This window comes from Lepus europaeus, chromosome 23, assembly GCF_033115175.1.
Source record: "Lepus europaeus isolate LE1 chromosome 23, mLepTim1.pri, whole genome shotgun sequence".
NCBI lineage: Eukaryota > Metazoa > Chordata > Mammalia > Lagomorpha > Leporidae > Lepus > Lepus europaeus.
Window position 1 is genome coordinate 14,022,848 of NC_084849.1, and position 20,836 is coordinate 14,043,683.

At 42.0% G+C, this 20,836-nt stretch overlaps 1 protein-coding gene across 4 annotated transcripts in view; it reads right to left on the reverse strand.

Annotated features, from left to right (window-relative positions):
• TAOK3 (TAO kinase 3) overlaps positions 1–20,836 on the reverse strand; it is a 197,198-nt gene that overhangs the window by 70,204 nt on the left and 106,158 nt on the right. For all 4 annotated transcript variants that reach the window (XM_062181919.1, XM_062181915.1, XM_062181916.1 and 1 more), the window contains exons 8-11: positions 20,250–20,363; positions 17,971–18,062; positions 2,422–2,515; positions 878–959 (exon numbers count right to left, since the gene is read on the reverse strand). In XM_062181919.1, the coding sequence (XP_062037903.1) occupies positions 878–959; positions 2,422–2,515; positions 17,971–18,062; positions 20,250–20,363 (382 nt within the window). The remainder of the gene's footprint in view (positions 1–877; positions 960–2,421; positions 2,516–17,970; positions 18,063–20,249; positions 20,364–20,836) is intronic.

Below are 20,836 nucleotides of genomic sequence, written 5' to 3' on the forward strand. Positions count from 1 at the left end.
TGTTTACAGAGTTCTAAGGTAAACCAAAAATTTGTGGTCCAGCCAAGGAGCTCTTCACTTGTAAAGACAGTTGACATTTTTAAGCAAATTTAAGCAATAGGTTCCTTCTGAATTTTTCTTAAAAACAAACATAAAAACTGCACAATAAAAAATCTTGTCAATCTAAACATGCAACAAGCCAAAAAGAAGATTGAAAAAGATACATATATACTGAAAAAGGGTTAAAGAAATCTCTGCCAAATAAAAGATATTTATATTTTAAAAGATTCCCACATACTACACTGATACTGCGCGAACACACTGCCTATGAATAGCCTGTAGCAAAACACTGCATGAAAACAGACGCTCAAAAACATGATGATTAAATCAAATGAATGTTGCTAACATGATTAACTCTTGGTCACACATGTATGACATAATGCTATATGAATGTCTGCTTTATGTAATTATCCTATATCTCCACTTCCTGAAGATTTGGTAATAACCCAAGTAAAAGTCTAAGAGGTGGCATCTAAACCAATGGTAGAACTTGTCCTGAGAGCTCTGTGGTAAAGCTCGTGCAGATATTAGTCAGTGAAACATCCCAGCGATGATCAGAGCAACCAGGAGAAATGTTCTTTGTTGTAAGGTGAGAAAGGATGTGGGAGGAGGGGAGGAAAAATGGGAGAACAGGATAAAAACTATCCACAGGGAACATACCACACGCACACTGTGAGAATGTCGTTATTCCTACGCCTGGTCACTACCTCCACATGAATGACAAGGCAGCACGTTTGAAACCAGTTTGCCACGATGAGCTGCTACAGGAACAGTTCCCCATATTCCATTACAACATGACTTCAAGTTCCCCTCCTCAAATACAAATTTGGAAAATTACCCGTAACAGTTCCGCTGACGTCGGCCTTTCCTGAGGTATTTTCTGCAAGCAGTAATCTACAAATCTCCTAAAGGGGTCTGTCCTGTGTGTGCAAACACACCAAAAGATCACACAGTTAGGGTCTGAGAACACTGATTATTTAAAACAATTTTCATTCAAGGGAGAATTTCACATTTTAGGGGACTTTTTAAACAGAATATTTTGGAATATCATAACTTGACCATTTCCAAGTTTATGGCATCTACAGTGAATTCTTTTGGATAATGAATATGGGTACAATTTCAGGTTAGTCAGCACATAAATAATCTATATCAGTATAGGGAGGTAAGGTCAAATCATAATATAGGAAGGGACTTAAAAGTTCATGGGAAATGGAATTACATTAAGTCTATCTTGGTGCAAAACCCTCTTAAAATCTATGCAAAGCTCTTTCATAATTGCACTTTCCATGAACTGTTTGAAACCTCTTACATACAAGAAAATGCAAAATACTATATCTATATGGAAGTTTTATACACAGTTTTCTTCTCAGAGATAATAGGGTTATTGTATTCTCATGTCTGCATCTTCATTACCAATTGCTAACTTCTCCACCATACACAACATATAACAAGGTAGTCAAACTCCCCATAAAGGATGGGGAACTGAGGAAAATGCTTTCTGAATAAAAATACTTCCTGTCTTCAAAACTCTATTTTGTCCATTCTTTAAAGTTGCCCTTTTCCCATAACTCTTGTGGCCCAAATAATTACAAAAATGTCATCATTTTCATCAAAAAAATAACATGTACTCTAAACAAATAATATGTGTTCTGTCTTAACACGTTACAAATAATTTTTAAATTTGTATTCATTTATTAAAGCAGCAGGAAAGAGGGGAGAGTGAGACAGTGCGTGTCAGAGAGAACTTTCCCTCTTGTTGGTTTGCCCCCAAATGCTCAAAATGGTCAGGGCTGGGTTGGGTCACACCCTCCTGAAGCAGGGAGCTGGGAATTCAACACAGGTCTCCCACATGAGTGGCAGAAACCCAACTACTTGAGCCATCACCCATTGCCTCCCAGGGTCTGCATTGCCAGGAAGCTGGAGTCAGGAGCTGGAGCCGGGACTTGAAGCCAGATACACTGGCGTCTTCTTTGCTAGGCTGAACACACACTTCTCAACACACTGACATAGACTAACAGTAAAAGTGACAATTGGAAAAAGAATGACATCAGAGAGGTCACTTTACCTCTGCTGAGAAGTGATAAGAGCTAAGGTAAGTAAGACGATTATGTCTGGGGAGACTTGTGCATGCTCCCAGTGGAATATCGGTTCTGCCACACGTTAAGAACACAGTGCGAGCCATGGTGAGGGCAGACGGAAATAAAACCCTGTGTATGCATCTCTGCTCCCACAGCCGATGCTTGTGAGGCATCAGTGGGACGCACTGTGACACGCAATGAAGAAATGAAATGCTTCGAGTTCGGATATTTAAAATGTAACTTAATGGAAGTGTGAAATAGACGTGGCGATTTTCTTAGATTTAAAATGACAGCAGAGTCTTACCATTCACTGGACTGCAGCGTGGGGGAATCATTCTGGGCAATGTGGTACAAGGCACTCATCGCATTCATGTTGAAAAGGGGGGGCTTCCGTTCCGCTGGAAGAAGAGAAAACACCACAACGCAGTTCTTGAGACAAATTAGGCAGATACAGAAATAAGGAATTGTGAGCGAAGCTTTGCTGCTAAGTCCATAGCTCCTTACCACGATCAGGCCACCTAACGCATTTATTTTAATCTCTAAGGGCAGTCCAGGAGAGCCATTCAGAAGAAACTGTTGGTCACTTTAATGCACACTGGTAACATTTCTAAGAGAATCCATTTCAAAAGAATGAAATTTGCAGGGCAGGTGTTGGCACAGCAGTGAGGATGCCTCCGGAACGCCTGCATCTCATATTACAATGCCTAATTTCAGTCCGGTTTCCACTTCTGATTCCAGCTTCTTGCTAATGGGCACCCTGGGGGGCAGCAAATGATGGCCCAACTATTTGGATCTTTGCCACCCTCATGAGAGGTCAGGGTTGAGTTCCTGGTTCCTGGCTTTGGCCTAGCCCAGTGCTGGCTGTTGCAGGCATTTGGGGAAGTGAACCAGCAGATGGGAGATCTCTCTTGCTCTGTCTCTCTGCCTTTCAAATAAAATTAAAAATAAAATTTTAAAAAAGGTTTAAATTTTTTATGGCTTATTTTTTTCACATATCTTCAAAAGACTGGCCTTTGCCTGTTTTCCCACAATAGGTATGAACACTTCACTATGTTTTAAGAAAAACATATTTATTCATTTAAACATTCAGAAAATAAAAAAATAGAGAATGAAGAAAAAATATTATTATGGAATGGAGTACCTTAAACACCACTAACATGGTAGGGAGATAATTCCATTTAACGCTGTTAATAATAATTCCACAATTAGTGCTGTGTGGCAGCTCACCCAGGGCAAAAAAAATGCCAGGGGTAGGAATGGGGGCGGGGGGGAGGCTTTGGAGGGAAGAAGAGGAGGATAAATAACACATAAGCCCTGGTCCGTCTCATGCTAACAGTGACTCTGAGTCAGTATTTCTTTCCAGAGGATTTGCTCCACCATAGTGGAATGAATAATCTTTGCATTGGAACTCCTACAGTGCTCTCTTGGTACACTGTTCATCTGACATACTGCACTTACATAAACATATATATATTTTTTTTTTCTGAAAAGAAATCATAAGGCGTGGGTATCTGGCCTCGTGGTTAAAATGTCAGCTAAGACACTCATGTCTCACATCGAGTGCCCAGGATCCAACAGGTGCATCTGGCTCCTGATTCCAGTTTCCTGCTAATGAGGACCTTGGAGGCAGCAGTGATAGCCCAAGTAGTTGGGTCTCTACGACCCATGGAGGAAACCTGCATTGAGTTCCTGGGATCCCGGCTTTGGCCCTTGCCCAACCTCAGCCGTTGTGGACATTTGGGGAGTGAACTAGTGGATGGGAGCTCTGTTGATCTGTCTCTCATATTTAATTTAAAAAAAATAAATAAATAAGCTCTAAGAGAACAAGATCTTATAACCTGATACTCTTATTCTTTTATTTATTCCCTGAGAATATGTATGAAAATACAGTTCACACAGGAGGTGCTCTATTCATTGACCAAATGGAAAGAAACAAGACTCTGGTTTTGAGTACAGCTAATTTTACGCTATTTATTAGTTATTATGGCACAGACGATAAATCACTTTCTCATTCTACAGTGCTTACCCTAATGGATTCTTTATGTAGTCTCACTTTCTACTTCACAATATGATCTTTGGTTTCTTGACAACAGCTTCGTTTTTAAGTAAAGATTCTTCTATTAACACTTTCTGAAATCACAACGTGGCTAATTCTAGGCAGTTCTTAGTAAGGGAACAAGAGCGAAGGGCAGGAGTCACAGGGCAGACCCTGTCACTCTCAGAGGAAGAATCTGTGAAAAGCCACAGCGGCTAAAAAACAAAATCAAACCCACAATGGACAGTGTTGAGGAGTGAAGAACATACAGTCAAGGGCAGCACGTAAATTAACGGCTGTACTTCCCCTGTGATGCTCTGGAGGGGCCGCTCACGGTCTCCACTACGTGAGCACGGCCCCTCTGCAATGTGAGTCTATGATTCCACTGTCACTCCTCACTGACCTCACCACAGTATACCTTATACACACCAGGCAGGTACTGATGTTATAGGGACCTGAACACGTGGGAATCTGAACACTGAAGCAGACAAACGGATCTTCCTCTGTTTCAAATATAGAAGGGGAAAAACGGTTCAGGTTTATTTTATGTTTTCAGGAGGTTGCCTCTAGAAAATTTCTAGAGTTTGGTCTTCTGGTAACTTAAAGTATTTAAAAACACATGGAGGGGCCGGTGCTGTGGTGTAGTGCACTAAGCCATTGCCTGTAACACCAGCATCTCATATGGGCAGCAGTACAAGTTTCCTCTCCTGATCCAGCGCGTTCTCTCTCTCTCTCTCTCTCTCTCTGCTGATGGCCTGGGAATGCAGTGGAAGATAGCCCAAGTACTTGAGCCCCTGCACTAGCCTGGGAGACCTTTCTGGCTTTGGATCGGCCCAGCTCTGGCCGTTGCGGCCGTTTGGGAAGTGAACCAGAGGAAGGAAGACCTTTCTTTCTGTCTCTCCCTTTCTCTGTCCATAACTCTACTTCTCAAATAAACACATACATAATTTAAATATTAAAAACAAACAAAAAGCATGTGGAAGTAGGAACCCCTCACGTACTCCCATGGTTTCCCATCATCCCTAGGACAAAGTCCAAATCCTTACACACTGCCTACTGGCCTTCATTCCAGGACCTCCAAGCCTTATTCTGAGAAGCAACCTCTTTCCCTCCTCTCGGGCCATCTTTTGCTTCATGAAAGATACCAGCTAAGAGCCTTCTACCCAGGCTGTTTTCTGTCTAGGCTCCTCTCTCTCTTTCCCTTTTATTATTATTATTATCATGATTATTATTATTATTGCTATTATTTGAGAGGTAGAGGGAGGGGAAGGAGAGACAGAGAGGGTTCCCATTTGCTAGTTCACTCCAAAAATGCCTACAACGGCTGAGGCCAGGCCAGGCCAAAGCTGGGAGGTGGGAATTCACGCCCACAAGAGCAGCAGGGACCCAGCTACTTGAGCCTCTCAGGGTCTGCACTAACAGGAAGCTGAAATTGGGAGGTGGAGCTGGGACTCACATCAGGCACCGCAGTGTGGGAATGGAGTGTCCTAACTGACACCTTCGCCGCTAGGGAAAAAGCCTGCCTCCCTCCTCCCCCCTCCCTCTCATTCCTCCAATTTTAATTGGCTAATTCTTGACAAGCATTCAGCTCTCATTTCCAATGTGAGTTCACTTCAGCAGTAATTTAACAAATATTTATTTGGAGCTTATTACACACTTAAAGTCACTTTCCGAGGGAAGCCGTCCCCGACTAGTCTGACTAGATCTCCCATTAGATTTTTTCTACTGTGAATCATATTTTCCCATTCTACCACACATCACAACCCTAATTATCTGTGCAGTTTTATTGAATGCATGTATTCTTTGCTCAGCTTCATGAAGGCAGGGACATAGCTGTTAGGTTTATCAGTTTTTCCAATGGCATAGTAGTTGTTCCACTTCATAATAGGAGGCCCAAAAATACTTAATAAATAGATGAAGAAGGCAAATTCAAGTGAAGAAGAAACTTTTTCAATAAGCAGGGAAGCTTTGTGCATAAGTAATCACATAAATTAAACACTAATTCAGTAGCAATGAGAAAGGCCCTAGGGAAGATTTGAAATAGGAAAGGGGGGAAGACCTATAGGAGTAAGCACTCTGCCCACAAACAAGATAAGAAGATAGCCTGGCAAATGATGGTAAAATAAATAGCACTAGAAGAGAAGCATTCAAACACAGGTAGTCCCACCCACAACACAGCTGCATGGCCTGGGACAGATTTTCTGATTAGTAGCCTCAGATGGTGTCATTTACGTTCAAGTCCTTTGCATGATGGAAATCCTCTGATGGGGCCGGTGCTGTGGTGCAGTGGGTTAACACCCTGGCCTGAAGTACTGGCATCCCATACGGGCGCCGGTTCTAGTCCTGGCTGTTCCACTTCTGATCCAGCTCTCTGCTATGGCCTGGGATAGCAGTACAGGATGGCTCATGTTCTTGAGCTCCTGCACCTGGGTGGGAGACCTGGAAGAAGCTCCTGGCTCCTGGCTTTGGATTGGTGCAGCTCTGGCCGTTACGGTCAGTTGGGGAGTGAACTATCAGATGGAAGACCTCTCTCTCTGCCTCTCTCTCTGTGTAGTTCTACTTTCAAATAAATAAATAAATCTTTAAAAAAAAAAAAAAAGAAATCTTCTGAGCCATGGTGACAGGGCTTGTTGCTGAGCAAGAATATCGTAGAGCAGGGGTTGGCAAACCACGGCCAGTGGGCCAAATGCAGCTAGCAGCCTATTTCTGTAAAGTTTCGTCACACAGTCATCCTGCTCATTAATGTACCATCTAGGCCCGATTCTGGGTTCCCACAGCCAAGGTGAGCAGTGACGGACACTGTGAGACCTGCGAAGCCTAAAACACTCATCTGATCCTTTACAGAATGTTTGTCAACTCTTATTGTAGAATAGCTTGCATAGAATTTCCGCATGACAGCAGGATAGGAAAAGGGAGTGCTGCTGAAGCCATCTTGCGGTATGGAAACCATATTTTCTTAAATGAAAGGAACAGGGTAAAAGCATAAAATGATGGAACTATCCAGCTCCCTGCTAACAATATTGCTGAAAGCAGTTGGAGATGGCCCAAGACCTTGGGCCCCTGAACCCACATGAGAGACCTGGAAGAAGCTTCAGGCTCCTGACTTCAGCTCAGCTCAGCTCTAGCCACTGCAGCCATTTGGGAAGTGAACCAACAGATGGAAGACCTTTCTCTCTGTCTCTCCTTCTCTAACTCTATCTCTCAAATAGATAAATAAAATCTTCAAAAATAATCTTTCAAAAAAAAATAAATAAAAGATAGTTTGATCTATTCTTAAAAAATGACTAATTAACTACACTTAAAGAAAGGATAGTTTCTATGTACCTTAAAGAAAATGAGTGGTCTGGGGACAGCGCTGTGGCATAGCGGGTTAAAGCCCTGGCCTGCAGCACCAGCATCCCATATGGGCGCTGGTGCTAGTCCCAGCTGCTCCACTTAGATCCAGCACTCTGCTATGGTCTTAGAAAGCAGTGGAGGATGGCCCAAGTGCTAGGGCCCCTGCACCCACATGAGAGACCAGGAAGAAGCACCTGGCTCCTGGCTTCAGATCAGCTCAGCTCAGCTCTGACCGTTGCAGCCACTTGGGGAGTGAACCAGTGGATGGAAGACCCCTCTCTCTCTCTCTGGCTCTACCTCTCTCTGTAACTCTTTCAAATAAATAAAATAAATATTAAAAAAAAAAAAAAAGAAAATGAGTGGTCAAATTTTCAAGGATGTTGAAGATGAAGGCTAAGGAAGGTCAGTTCCATGAAGTTTCTGGACAACTCTCTTCCTGGTAAGGATCATAGTAAATTGGAACACGTAGAATGAGTTTTATTTTAATAAGGAAAGTCAAAGAGGGCCCTTATTTTTAGATAAATACCTCCTCGAAAGGCAAAAAGTTTCTTAGGAACAAATGTGCTTGATAATCATAATCACAATAATAATCATTGCTAGCATTTATTGAATTTCTACTGTATGTCAGGCACTCATAGGCATGCTGCCTATTTTTCATAATTTCCACAACAATTGGCAAGAAAAGTATTATTCCTCCAATTTTACAGTTAAGAAACAGAGGTGGGGCTAGGCTAAATACTGAAACCAAACACATAGTGAGGGACTAAACGGGTTTCGATCCAATTCTGTGACTTCAAGCCAAGCTTGGGTTCTTTTTACAGGCCACAATGCCTCTTCCATAACCCTGTGCATTTCACAACAGACGGTACCTGTATTACAAAATGAATAAAGAAAAAAAGAAGCTTTTGAAGACTAAATATAACCCCTTCTTCCCAACAGCTACCCCAGCATTCATTCATTAACAGGTAAACAGTGAGTGGCTAACGTAGAAGGAGGACATTCCAGGCAGAGAAAACACATAACAACACTTACGTTTCTATTTTTTCCTGGGGACTTCATTCCTGAATACAGTCAAATCACTACAATATTGAGGGAACATTTGCCAGAGTCTATCAAATCTTTACTGGTGAACAAAACGTCCATGGTTTAAATGGGAGGGCATCTAAATGAATTTCTCTTGAAATAATCTTTAAAAATATTTATCTGGGGCCAGCATTGTGGTATAATGGGTTAAGCTGCTGCCTGCAATGCCAGGATTCCATATGGGCGCTACTTCAGTTCCTGGCTGCTCCACTTCCAATCCAGCTCCCTGGTAATGACCTGGGAAAGCAGTGGAAAATGGCTCAAGTCCTTGGGACCCTGAACCCACAGGGAAAACCTGGATTAAGCTCTTGATTCCTGGCTTCAGCCCGGCCCATCCCTGGCTGTTGAGGTCATTAGGGGAGTGAATGAGAAGATGGAAGGTCTCCCTCTCTATCTCTCCCTTTTTCTGTCTCTCTGTAACTCTGTCATTCAAATAAATATAAATAAATCTTTAAGGAAAAATATGTATCTTGGGGCTGGCACCGTGGCGTAGTGGGTAAAGCTGCAGCCTGCAGTGCCGGCATCCCATATGGGCCCCAGTTCGAGACCCAGCTGCTCCACTTCCGATCCATCTCTCTGCTATGGCCTGGGAAAGCAGTGGAAGATGGCCCAAGTCCTCAGGCCCCTTGCACCCACGTGAGAGACCCAGAGGAAGCTCCTGGCTCCTGGCTTTAGATCAGCACAGCTCCAGCCGTTGCAGCCAAGTGGGGAGTGAACCAGTGAATAAAAGACCTCTCTCTGTCTCTGCCTCTCTTTCTCTCTCTTTGTAACTCTGACTTTCAAATAAATAAATAAATAAATCTTAAAAAAAAAAAAAAAGAAAAAATATCTGGTCACTAGTCGATTTCAATATCCAGGAGTTTTCACAGTATTCATGAATTCAGCTAGTGCTTTCAATGAAGATCAATTTAGCAGAAGATAATTTCTAATAAAAATCTTATTTACTTAAGAGCTATATGGTTTGATCTTCAGGAAATTGGGACAGTGCCAGTAATATAATATTCCTGTTAAGTGACACAAACTCACAATTCAATTGTAAAATGTTTTAAATATATTTCCACTTGCTATAGGTTGAACAAGGTTTGACTCCGAATTCATGACCCCAAAGTGTTGTGAAGTTAATGGAACTAAGAGGGTGGAAACTTAACCCAAGCGTGGTGTTTGCAGGCAGGGCCTCTGGGAGGTGACTGGCTTGGAATGGGTCGTTAGGAGGAACCCTCATGAGTAAATCCTGGTGACTTCATAAAGGACCACGTTGACGTAGACGGCAAGCACACTTCTCCTTGCCGTGTGATGCACTGCACCACCTCACAACTCTGCCAGCAAGAATGCCACCACTAAGGGCCAAGCCAATGAGCCCATCTTGATCTGGAACTGTGAACCTCCGAAACTGGGAGCCAAGTAGACCTCTTTCCTTCTTAAGCTATCTCAGGCACTGCCTTACAGTAATGAAAAGCTGACTAATACAACACTACTTAGAAGCGATGGATGCCATAGAGAAAGAGGACAACATACTATTTAGCTACTATCCACAACTTTTAATGCAACTTCAATGTTAAATGTATAATTCAAGTTATATTGTCTGTACCTGGAAATTCATTAAATTCAAACATAAACAAAACAGAAAAATCATTGCTAAATGTATATCTGAGCAGTTTAATCTTCTTTTTCAAGTCCATTAATGAAATTAACAGTGGAGAGATAGAGATAAGCTGTCAATGAGGTACATGTGTGGTTTATTACATTACTGATAGAATAAGCTTTCAATAATTGCTGAGGAGTTACATGTACCCTGTAACAATTTTATTTTGTGAATATTTACTGAGTATCTATTGTCATGTCATATCTGTGACTCTAAGACGCCTCTGACTGTAAGATGCAGCACCCTTTTATTGCTGCCAATTATAAGACGCTGTTACCTATAAAATACCTACTTCTGAAAAAATGTATATTTATTTATTTTGTTGTTTGCTTTTTGACAAACAAAAGTTGTATATATTTGGGGGCTGGTGCTGTGGTAGGACAGGTAAAGCTGCTATCTGCAGTGCTGGCATCCCATATGGGTGCTGGTTCGAGTCCTGGCTGCTTCACTTCCAATCCAGCTCTCTGCTCTGTTTGGGAAAGCAATGGAAGATGGCCCAAGTGCTTGGGCCCCTGCACCCGCATTGGAGACCCAGAAGAAGCTCCTGGCTGGCTTCAGATCGGCTCAGCTGCTGCCACTGTGCCCATTTGGGGAGTAAACCAATGGACAGAAGACCTCTCTCTCTTTCTCTCAGCCTCCGCCTCTCTGTAACTCTGCCTTTCAAATAAATAAATAATTTTTTTAAAAAAAGTATACATTTAAGGTGTACAATGTGATGTTTTACTATTTCTAGACATCATGAAGTAATCATCACAGTTAATATACCCACTATTCACTATTTTTGTGTGTGTATTGTGTAAGAACATTTAAGGTCTACTCTCAACAATTTCAAGAATGCAATGCTTCCTTATTAACTATAGTTACCATGTTGCTTCCTTGCTGTATTTAGTTATTTTATTTAAATGGATAAAGAGCAAGCAAGCAAGCTCCCATCTACTAATTCATTTCCCAAAAGTCTCAAACAGTTGAGCCTAGAGCAGGCCAAAGCCAGGAGCCCAAAACTCAATCTCAGTTCCCCATGTGAGTGGCAGGGACCCAAACACCTGCCACCTCCTTGGGTGTGCAACAGCAGGAAGCTGGACCCAAGAATGAAGCTGGGATGCAAACCCAGGCACACCAGTGTGGGGTGCAGGGATCCAAAGCAGTGTCTTAACCACTACACCAAACACCCACTCCAGCCTCTTGGTTTTAAGGAGATGTTTAAACATATATCCCAGGACTGTTCTGATAATGACTAACATTTATGGAGCACATACCATGTGCCAGATATAGCAAGCACTTTAAATCCATATTTTCATTTAATTTAGACAATCCCCATAAAACAGTGATTCCTGTTATGCAAATTTCAGACAGTTAAACTAATCTGACCAAAGTCATGCAAATAAGAAGTGGCAGAATTGGAACTAGAACTCAGGGTTATCTCACTGCAGAGTCTACAGTGTTTAGCATAACTTGACGCTACAACCTATCAATTTGAAGGAATAGCTGTTGTGAACAATAAAAGAATAAGTTGGGAGAAGGCTACCTTGTCCTTTAACTTAGTAGATCATTTCATAAAAGACAATTAAAGTTAGGCTGACAAAGCCTGTTGTTATACACACTTCAATTCATCTTTTGCATGAAGATAAACTTAGGAAGCAAGCACAAAGCAGGGCTGTGTCAAGAGAGGAAGTACTAAGATATCTTCTGGCATCTGTACCTATTTCACCAGTGTCAACCACTCTATAAAACTTTAGTGATCACTACATCTACACAGCGCAAAATCTGATGTGATGATTGTCTGTTTTATTTAAGAAAGTTAGAAAGTATAGAATCTATGTTGCACTTCGGAGAGCGTCTAGTCAGAAAATAACTTGTTAAAACCATGTGTGGGCACTACTTAGCTGTAAGGTTCAACTCATCTGGTACCTCCTTCTTAAAGCATCATAGCTGAGGAGTTGCTAATAGGATCTCAGTATTACAAGTAAAATTTTAGTTCATTTTTATTTTCTAAAACTTAAAATCCAAAAATAGATCCACTGCCCTGGAAACACCCAGGAAGCTACACCCATCCAACCTTGGCCCCAGGAAACAGCCAGGCAGCCCTACCCACCCTGCTGCTGCTCTGGAAGCAGCTGTGCGGCCCCACCCATGCGCTCTCAGTCCTGGGAAGCAATCATGCAACCAGCCCTGACTGGATTGGCCCACAGAGACCCAGTGAAGCAGAAATGCGGCCCTGCCCATCCACCCATAAATCTGAAAGCAGCTGACCAGCCTTTCCTTAGCCGTTCAGTACACAAAAGCCTCCAGAAAGCAACCAGGTGGCCCTCACCCCTGTCTTATGCCCACTGGAGCCTGAGAAGCACAGGCTCAGCTCTGCCCTCCAACCCTCAGCCCTAGGAAGCAGCTGGGAAGATCTGGCTGGGCAGTTTGGCTCCCAGAGGTCCGATGAAGTTACCTGGACAAGCCTTGGGCTGACGGGTGCCTTGTCTGGGCACACTAGTGAGGCCTGGCTTCCATGAGGCCCTCAGACACTGATAAGCACCTCTGTCTGATACTGGGCACACTGGACCAAATACACTTGGACCCACAGGGGTGACGCCGCTCTGATATAACCCACAGAATCTCCATGTACCGGGTCCAGAGCTAATAGTGACCTCACTCCACCTAAGGGAGCTGCACCCTAATTGGTGCTGTAATCCCACAACTACTACAGTCCAAGCTACTGAGATACCCATAGGCATTGCCAACACTGACTATAACTGAAGAAGCTACACAGACATTACCTGAAAGTGCCCAACTGGAACCAAAGACAGTACAGCAAATCCAACCAGCAGCCAAGGACACATCACCTACAGAAAGTCTTTTACTAAGAAGACCACCCTATAAGATTGGTAGAAATAATTGGCCCACTGTATGCAAAAAGATCAAGGTAGGGACACAAGAAGCATGAAAAATCAGGGTAACATGATACACCCAGAGGAACACAAGACCTGCAGAAAAAGGCCACAAAGAAATGGCCCAGTCAAAAAGAAAAAAAAAAAAAAAAAAAGGAAAGAAAGAGAAATTTTAGTGAATAAAGCCTCATTGGCCACCATTAAACAAGCAAATATTTGCATTTATGGGTGTTCCAGAAGGAGAAGAAAGGGAAAAGGCATAGGAGAACTATTCAATGAAACAATCGATGGACTCTGGAAATCCTGGGAAAGATACAGTAATCCAAGTCCAGGAAGCCCAAAGACCCCGAAGAGATTCAACCGAAAAAGATCTCTGAGGTTACAAACTGCCAAAAATACAAGACAAAGAGAGAATTCCAAAACACCAAGAAAAAAAAATTTCCAAGTCACTTATAAATAAATTGCATACGAGACGCTGGCGTTGCAGGTGGCGCCTTTTACCTGCTGCGCCACAATGCTGGTCCCTACTACTAATTTATCTCCCTACTAGTAGTACAGAAGACCTCTTAGTCCTTAGCAGCTTCCCCAAATTTATCAATCTGACACTTAAAAACTTTTGCCCATCTCATAGGTGTAAAATAACTTTAACTGATATTTTCTTTTTTAAAAACATATTTATTTTTTTGAAAGGCATAGAGGCAAAGTGAGAGAGAGAGAGAGAGAGAGAGAGAGAGAGAGAGAGAATCTCCCATGCATTGTTTCACTCCTCTAAATATCCCCAGTAGCCAAGGCTGGACCAGGCTGAAGCTAGGAGCTGCTAACTCAGCCCAGGGCTCCTAAGTGGGTATCAGGGACCCCAATATTTGAGCTAGCACCTCCTGTGTATCAGCGTGCACATCAACAGGAACCTGGAATCAGGAGTGGAACCAGGACTAGAAACAGGCACTCTGGCCGGCGCCGCAGCTCACTAAGCTAATCCTCCGCCTTGCGGCGCCGGCACACCGGGTTCTAGTCCTGGTCAGGGCACCGATCCTGTCCCGGTTGCCCCTCTTCCAGGCCAGCTCTCTGCTGTGGCCTGGGAGTGCAGTGGAGGATGGCCCAAGTGCTTGGGCCCTGCACCCCATGGGAGACCAGGAGAAGCACCTGGCTCCTGCCATCGGAACAGCGCGGTGCGCCGGCCACAGCGCGCCTACCGCGGCAGCCATTGGAGGGTGAACCAACGGCAAAAGGAAGACCTTTCTCTCTGTCTCTCTCACTGTCCACTCTGCCTGTCAAAAAAAAAAAAAAAAAAAAAAAAAAAAAAAGAAAAGAAAAGAAACAGGCACTCTGACATGGGATGTGTGTGTCCCTGGTAGGATCTTAACCACTAAGCCAAAGACGTGTCCCTAACGTGTTGAGTATATTGTCATGTTTGCTGTCCATTTATGTTTCTTCCTAAATGAATTGTTTGATTAGAATCTTAATCCATTTTTAATTTGGCTATTTGGCTTTTTTAAAAATGTATTTCTTTGAGAGACAGAGAGACACAGAGGCAAGGAGTAAGAGCCAGAGAGCCCTCATCCTTTGGTCCACTCCCCAAATGCCCATGACGGCTGGGGCTAGGCTGAGCTCAAAGCCAGGAGCCAGGAACTAAATCCAGGTCTCCTACATGGGTGGCAGGGACCCAACCTCCTGAACTATTACTACCACGTCCTAGGGTTTGCATCAGCAGGAAGCCGGAAGCAGGAGTCAGAGGCAGGCATTGAGTCCAGGCAGTTCAACATGAGCTGTGGGTATCTTAACCAGCATCTTCACTGCCAGGACAAATGTTCACCCCTGCGTTTTGTTTTAAAATTAATTCTGGACCAAAACATTGTGTATGTTTCAACTGCCTTCTCCTAGTCTCCAGCTTGTCTTCTAATTTTTATGTTTTACATAGTTTTGTTTATAAGTGGTAAATATTATCAAATTTACCATTATGCTTTTAAAATATGATTTAGAATTTTTTTTTCTACACTCATAAAGGTATACTAGAGTAATAACAACACTAATGTTGGGGCTGGTATTGTGGCGTAGCTGGTAAAGCTGCGGCCTGCAGTGCTGGCATCCCATATGGCCTGTGCGAGTTCCGGCTGCTCCACTTCTGATCCAGCTCCCTGCTTATGTGCCTGGGAAAGTAGCAGAAAATGGCCCAAGACCTTGGACTTCTGCCTTCACATGGGGGACCTAGAGGAAACTCCAGGTTCCTGGATTTGGATTGGCCCAGTTCTGGCAGTTGTAGCCATCTGGGGAGTGAACCAGCAAATGGGAGACCTCTCTCCACCTCTGCCTCTTTGTAACTCTGCCTTTCAAATAAATAAATAAATCTTTAAAAAAATTTCAAAGGAAAAAGAAAATCTTTATCAAAAACATGCCAGGCCATGTTTTAAGTGCCTTAAATAAATTAATCCTTTAATCTATCCCATGAAGCAGGTATTATTATAATCTTTATTTTTAGATGAAGAAAGTGAGGCATAAGGGCAGGGTGTGATTCTCCCAAAAGTTTTAAAGTTTTACTTTTTACTTTTGGATATTTAACTGCTTTGGCATTTACTCTTGTATATAGGATTTCTAGTAATTTAGTTTTAGTCATATAATTAACAAGTTATCTTAATAATATTACATTCAAATGAACCTTTATCTCTAATGCCTCTGCTATCATACACCAAACTCTGACTCATCTATGAGTTTGTCTCTACACTTTCTATTCTTCCCCTGCACCAGTACCATACTGACTTATTCAAGGCATGGTTGTTGGCACAATGGTCCTTCTATTCAAATTATGTTTCTTCAAAATTATTTTGGCAAGTTTTAGTCCTGTGAATTTTAGGGTTACCTACACAGCATAGCTGGATGTTCACTCCAAGTCCCTTTCAAGCATGCAAATACCTGTTTTGTGCCCACCCCCAAATCAGTGCAAACAAATTTGATCAACCTCCTTTGCAGTGAAAAGAGAGATTAACAAATCATTAAAATCTAAGAAAAACAATCTATCCCCTTATTATCCAGCAATATAAGATCTGTTTAGTAAAATATGGTATACCCATATAATGGAATAATGTGATACCATTAAAACAATGAAGACATCTAAGTTAGTAATATAAAACAGATTTCTGTGATACTGTTAAATGAAAAGTTGAAGTACAGAACCATGTGTATATGATAACTATGGCATAAAAGTGAAGAGCAGGCCGGCGCCGCGGCTCACTAGGCTAATCCTCCGCCTTGCGGCGCCGGCACACCGGGTTCTAGTCCCGGTCGGGGCACCGATCCTGTCCCGGTTGCCCCTCTTCCAGGCCAGCTCTCTGCTGTGGCTAGGGAGTGCAGTGGAGGATGGCCCAAGTGCTTGGGCCCTGCACCCCATGGGAGACCAGGAGAAGCACCTGGCTCCTGCCATCGGATCAGCGCGGTGCGCCGGCCGCAGCGCACCTACCGCGGCAGCCATTGGAGGGTGAACCAACGGCAAAGGAAGACCTTTCTCTCTGTCTCTCTCTCACTGTCCACTCTGCCTGTCAAAAAAAAAAAAAAAAAAAAAGTGAAGAGCAGAGTTTATATAGATATAAACTCTGGAAGGTTACACATAAAAGTAATCATAGTGGTTCCTTGTATGTGTTGGTAAGGGTGGGGTAGAAATTGCGTTGCTAGGGCCAGGGGTGGAAGAAGGCCTTTCACTATATGTATTTTTTTGATTTACCAACTGTGTGAACCTGTTACCTAACTGGAAAAAAATGAGTAAATATTTTCTTTTTTTTTTTTCATTAATTCTTTTTTTGTCATTAATATCTCTTTAGTGTCAAAAAACAGATAAACTGTGAGTCTTTACCATATGTTTCTTTGTTGGAAGGGGTCAATGAAGCATTGGAAATGTAACAGCAAGTACTCCAAGTCTTCTTTGTGGGTCAAGAATTTTAGGAAAACCCCAAACCATAATTTGAGAATCAAAGTGTAACTCAAAAATTCTTACAGGATCAATCTGGATGCCAGGAAAAAAGGATTTAAACAAAATTAAAATCTAAATTCAAAAAGTTAAAGAATATTTAAAAAACTGATTTTTAAGAAGTTTCACTTTTTAATTTAAAATTTAAACAAATACATAGAGAGAAACAGTGCTAACACCGGAGTCAGCTCACACTGTTCATGAGAAGTCAACTGTGCACATCTTTCCCAACTCCACACTTGCTGAATAGCACTGGTTCTTGCAGTTGGCTATAATGGGAGCATTTACACCAGAGTAATTAGCAAATGCTACATTCTCTGTTCCAAAGAGAATTAATTTGGTAAATTTGCCAACACACCATCAGATTAGGGGTAACTTTAAGATCTATGAAAATTCAAAATATGCAATAAGAGAAGAGATATTCTGCAGTATTACAGACATTTTTAGATATCAAAACAATTTCAAGTGAAAAAACTTTATAGCTAAGGTAGCTTCTGACATAAAATTTTCTCAGAGGATGCACTCAATGTGGGTTGAAAAAGTTTTAGAACTGGATTGCTAATAAGCAAGCCTTCTAGTACTTTCTCAGTTCTCCCTAATACAAGGTTGAGTATAAATGAAGGTAAAGGTACCATGAAGATAGAACCTACTTTATCACTCATGGATGGATATGTTTCAAATACTAGTATCTTGCTTTTTCATGTTTAATTCCCAAATCTTCTTAAACTTCTTTAAATTTACATGCAAATGTAGCAGAGGGAAAGCAATCTTCTTTTTTACATAAGAACATAGAAAAATAGATAATAAATTCATACTGCCAGACACACATATAACAGTAACCCATTCAATAAAAGCTGGATGGGTTTACTGATAATCATGATAAGGAATGATTCTTAAAAATACAATGAAAACAAATAACTACTTACCCAGTTCAATACAGGTGATCCCAAGTGACCAGATATCAACTTTCCCATCATACTGTCCTTCATCCATGGCTAAGATCACCTCTGGGGCCATCCTACCAAACATAGCACACAAAACTCAAGTCGCAAATTATAAACAAAATCCCCCTAACAACGTGATTCAGTGAAATAGCTGTTAAGAGTATTCTAAAATTTTATCTTACACAAACCATTTTGAAAAAATTATTCAAAATATAACTACACGAGGAACAACAGTTTGTTTTCTACAAATCCCTACTATGTCCCTTACCCTCAGCTTCCTCGTGGGTAAGTTCCTTGACCTATCTGTAGTTTCTTCACCTATACAATCAAGTGTGTTCTAGTAGCTACCTCATAGAGATTTATAAAGGATCAATATATTTGAAACACAAATAAGCACGTTACCTTAAATGACATCAAAATATTTTACACCATAACAACATAACACAATATATTCGGGGCCAGTGCTGTGGCACAGTGGGTTAATCCTCTGTCTGTGGTGCTGGCATCCCATATGGGCACCAGTTCTAGTCCTAGCTGTCCCTCTTCCAATCCAGCTCTCTGCTATGGCCTGGGAAAGCAGTAGAAGACAGTCCAATCTTTGGGTCCCTGCACCTGCGTGGGAGCCCTGGAGAAAGCTCCTGGCTCCTGGCTTTGGATCTGTACAGCTCCAGCCGTTGCGGCCATTTGAGGAGCGAACCAGCGGAAGGAAGATCTTTCTCTCTGTCTCTCCCTCTCATTGTAACTCTACCACTCAAATAAATAAATAAAATCTTTTAAAAAATATACAGTCAGCTATTCCAAAAATTATATAACTTATGAAAACAAATAAACAACCCAGGCTATGGTAACAGGTGCTACTTTTGCACACAGGCTGTTTCTTAGGAGGGAAGAGGCCCTATCAGTTTTTAACGCTTTGAACAGAAAGAACTGTGCTCTACTATTGAGTCTGTGTAGTTGTTTAGCAAATGGTATTTGATGATGATGGCAAGAAATTCCAGTAGCAGCTGATTTTTTTTTTAAGGTAAAGAATTTTCCAAGGGTATAAGCCATTCTCTAAGGTTTAATGAAATTCTAACTTCTCTGTGAAAGAAGGAAAGGAATATGGAATAGAATAGGGCAAAAAACTTTAAGCCCAAATGACAAGCCAGGTAAAGCATCAGAGAGTACAGTGAACACAAGAACTTTGATTCCTTTTACCGAAAGGTGACGTTCATGCTTGCTGGCTAGGCAGAGAGCTAAAGAAGCAGCCGTGTCCTTACGTGGAGACTTGGCCTCCAGAAAGAAGTTCAAAAGAAACCTCAAAGGGAACCTAAAACCTGAGCTTGGCTGGTGAGTTGATAATCCTGCTCGGTTTTCTCATGGTGACATCAATGCTATTTCAACGATCTGAAGTCACTGAAGGCTTATACTAAGTTGGAGTGTTTCTTTGCTCACTATTCAGTTTCTATTATTCTCAGATGAAATCTCACTGGTGAGATACTATCAAAAAATAAGTAAATAAAAGTGGCTAGTGTTTGGCCCCGCAGTTAAGCAGCCACTTGGGATGCCAGCATCCCATATCAGGGTGTCTGGGTTTGAGTCCTGGTTCTGTTTCAGATCCTGGATTCCCGCTAATGTGCACCCTGGGAGGCAGCAGGTGATGGCTCAAGTGTTTGGTTCCTGACGCCATGTGAGAGACCTGGCTTGGGTTCTAGGATCCTGGTTTCAGTATAGCCCAGCCTTTGCTGTTGCTGGCACTGGGAGAGTGAACCAGCAAATGGGAGTTAACTCTCTTTCAAACAAAATAAAAGCAGACAATTCTAAAATTTAAAAACAAAACAAAAATGTTTTGAAAAGGAAAAAAAAAAAAAAAACTCTTCACTACAAAAAATAGAATCAATGCCATGAGTCCATCTTGTTCATCCATACACATTTAAAAAATTATTTTTAAAAAATATTTATTTATTTGGAAGTCAGAGTTACAGAGAGAGAGGAAGAGAGAGAAATCTTTCATCCGTTGGTCATTCCCCAAGTAGTTGTAATGGCTAGGGCTGAGTCAAGCCAAATCCAGGAGCCAGGAGCTCCATCTGGGTCTCTCACATGGGTGGCAGAGTCCAGATCCTTGGGCCATCTTCTGCTGCTTTCCCCAGGTCATTAGCAGGGAGCTGGATTGGAAATGGAGCAGCTGGGACTAGCATCCTTATGGGATGCCTATGCCACAGGCGGCAGTTTAACACACTATGCCTCATTTTAAAATTGTCATACTTTCTAATTCTACATACCAGTAAGGCGTGCCCACGAAGGAATTGGCAGGAGAAGCCATGGAGGCAGATCCAAAATCAGCTAGTTTTACCTGACCTGGCTCTGTTAGAAGAATATTTCCTGCTTTAATATCCCTGTACGAAAAAAAAAAAAAAATGAGAGTTACAAAATTATTTTTCAATTTTGATTATGGAATAGGTCAGAGCATGCAATTAATAACACAAAAAAATAAAAATAAATAAAAATAAAAAAAAGACCTTTCTCAGACAGCCAGAAGGGGATTTAGTAATTGCTACAAGTTGTAAGGGAGCCCAGGTTCCTGGGTGTACTTACAGGTAGGTCATAGTAATTACTTAAAGGTAGAGTTTTCTTCCGAGGGGAGGGTACAGAATGAGACAAAAGGCAGACATGGCAGAGAGGGAAACCTCTTCAGCTGCTGTACTTACAGAAGCACGTTCTTAAAAATGCTAAACACAGTGGTCATCGACAGCATTCCTTGTACTGGGAGAATTGGTGCCATTTGTAACTGCCTTTATACTTTTGTTTCCAAATTCCGTGACATTTTTGGAGCCTAGGCAAACCTGCAGTGATTCTATTGTCTACCTCC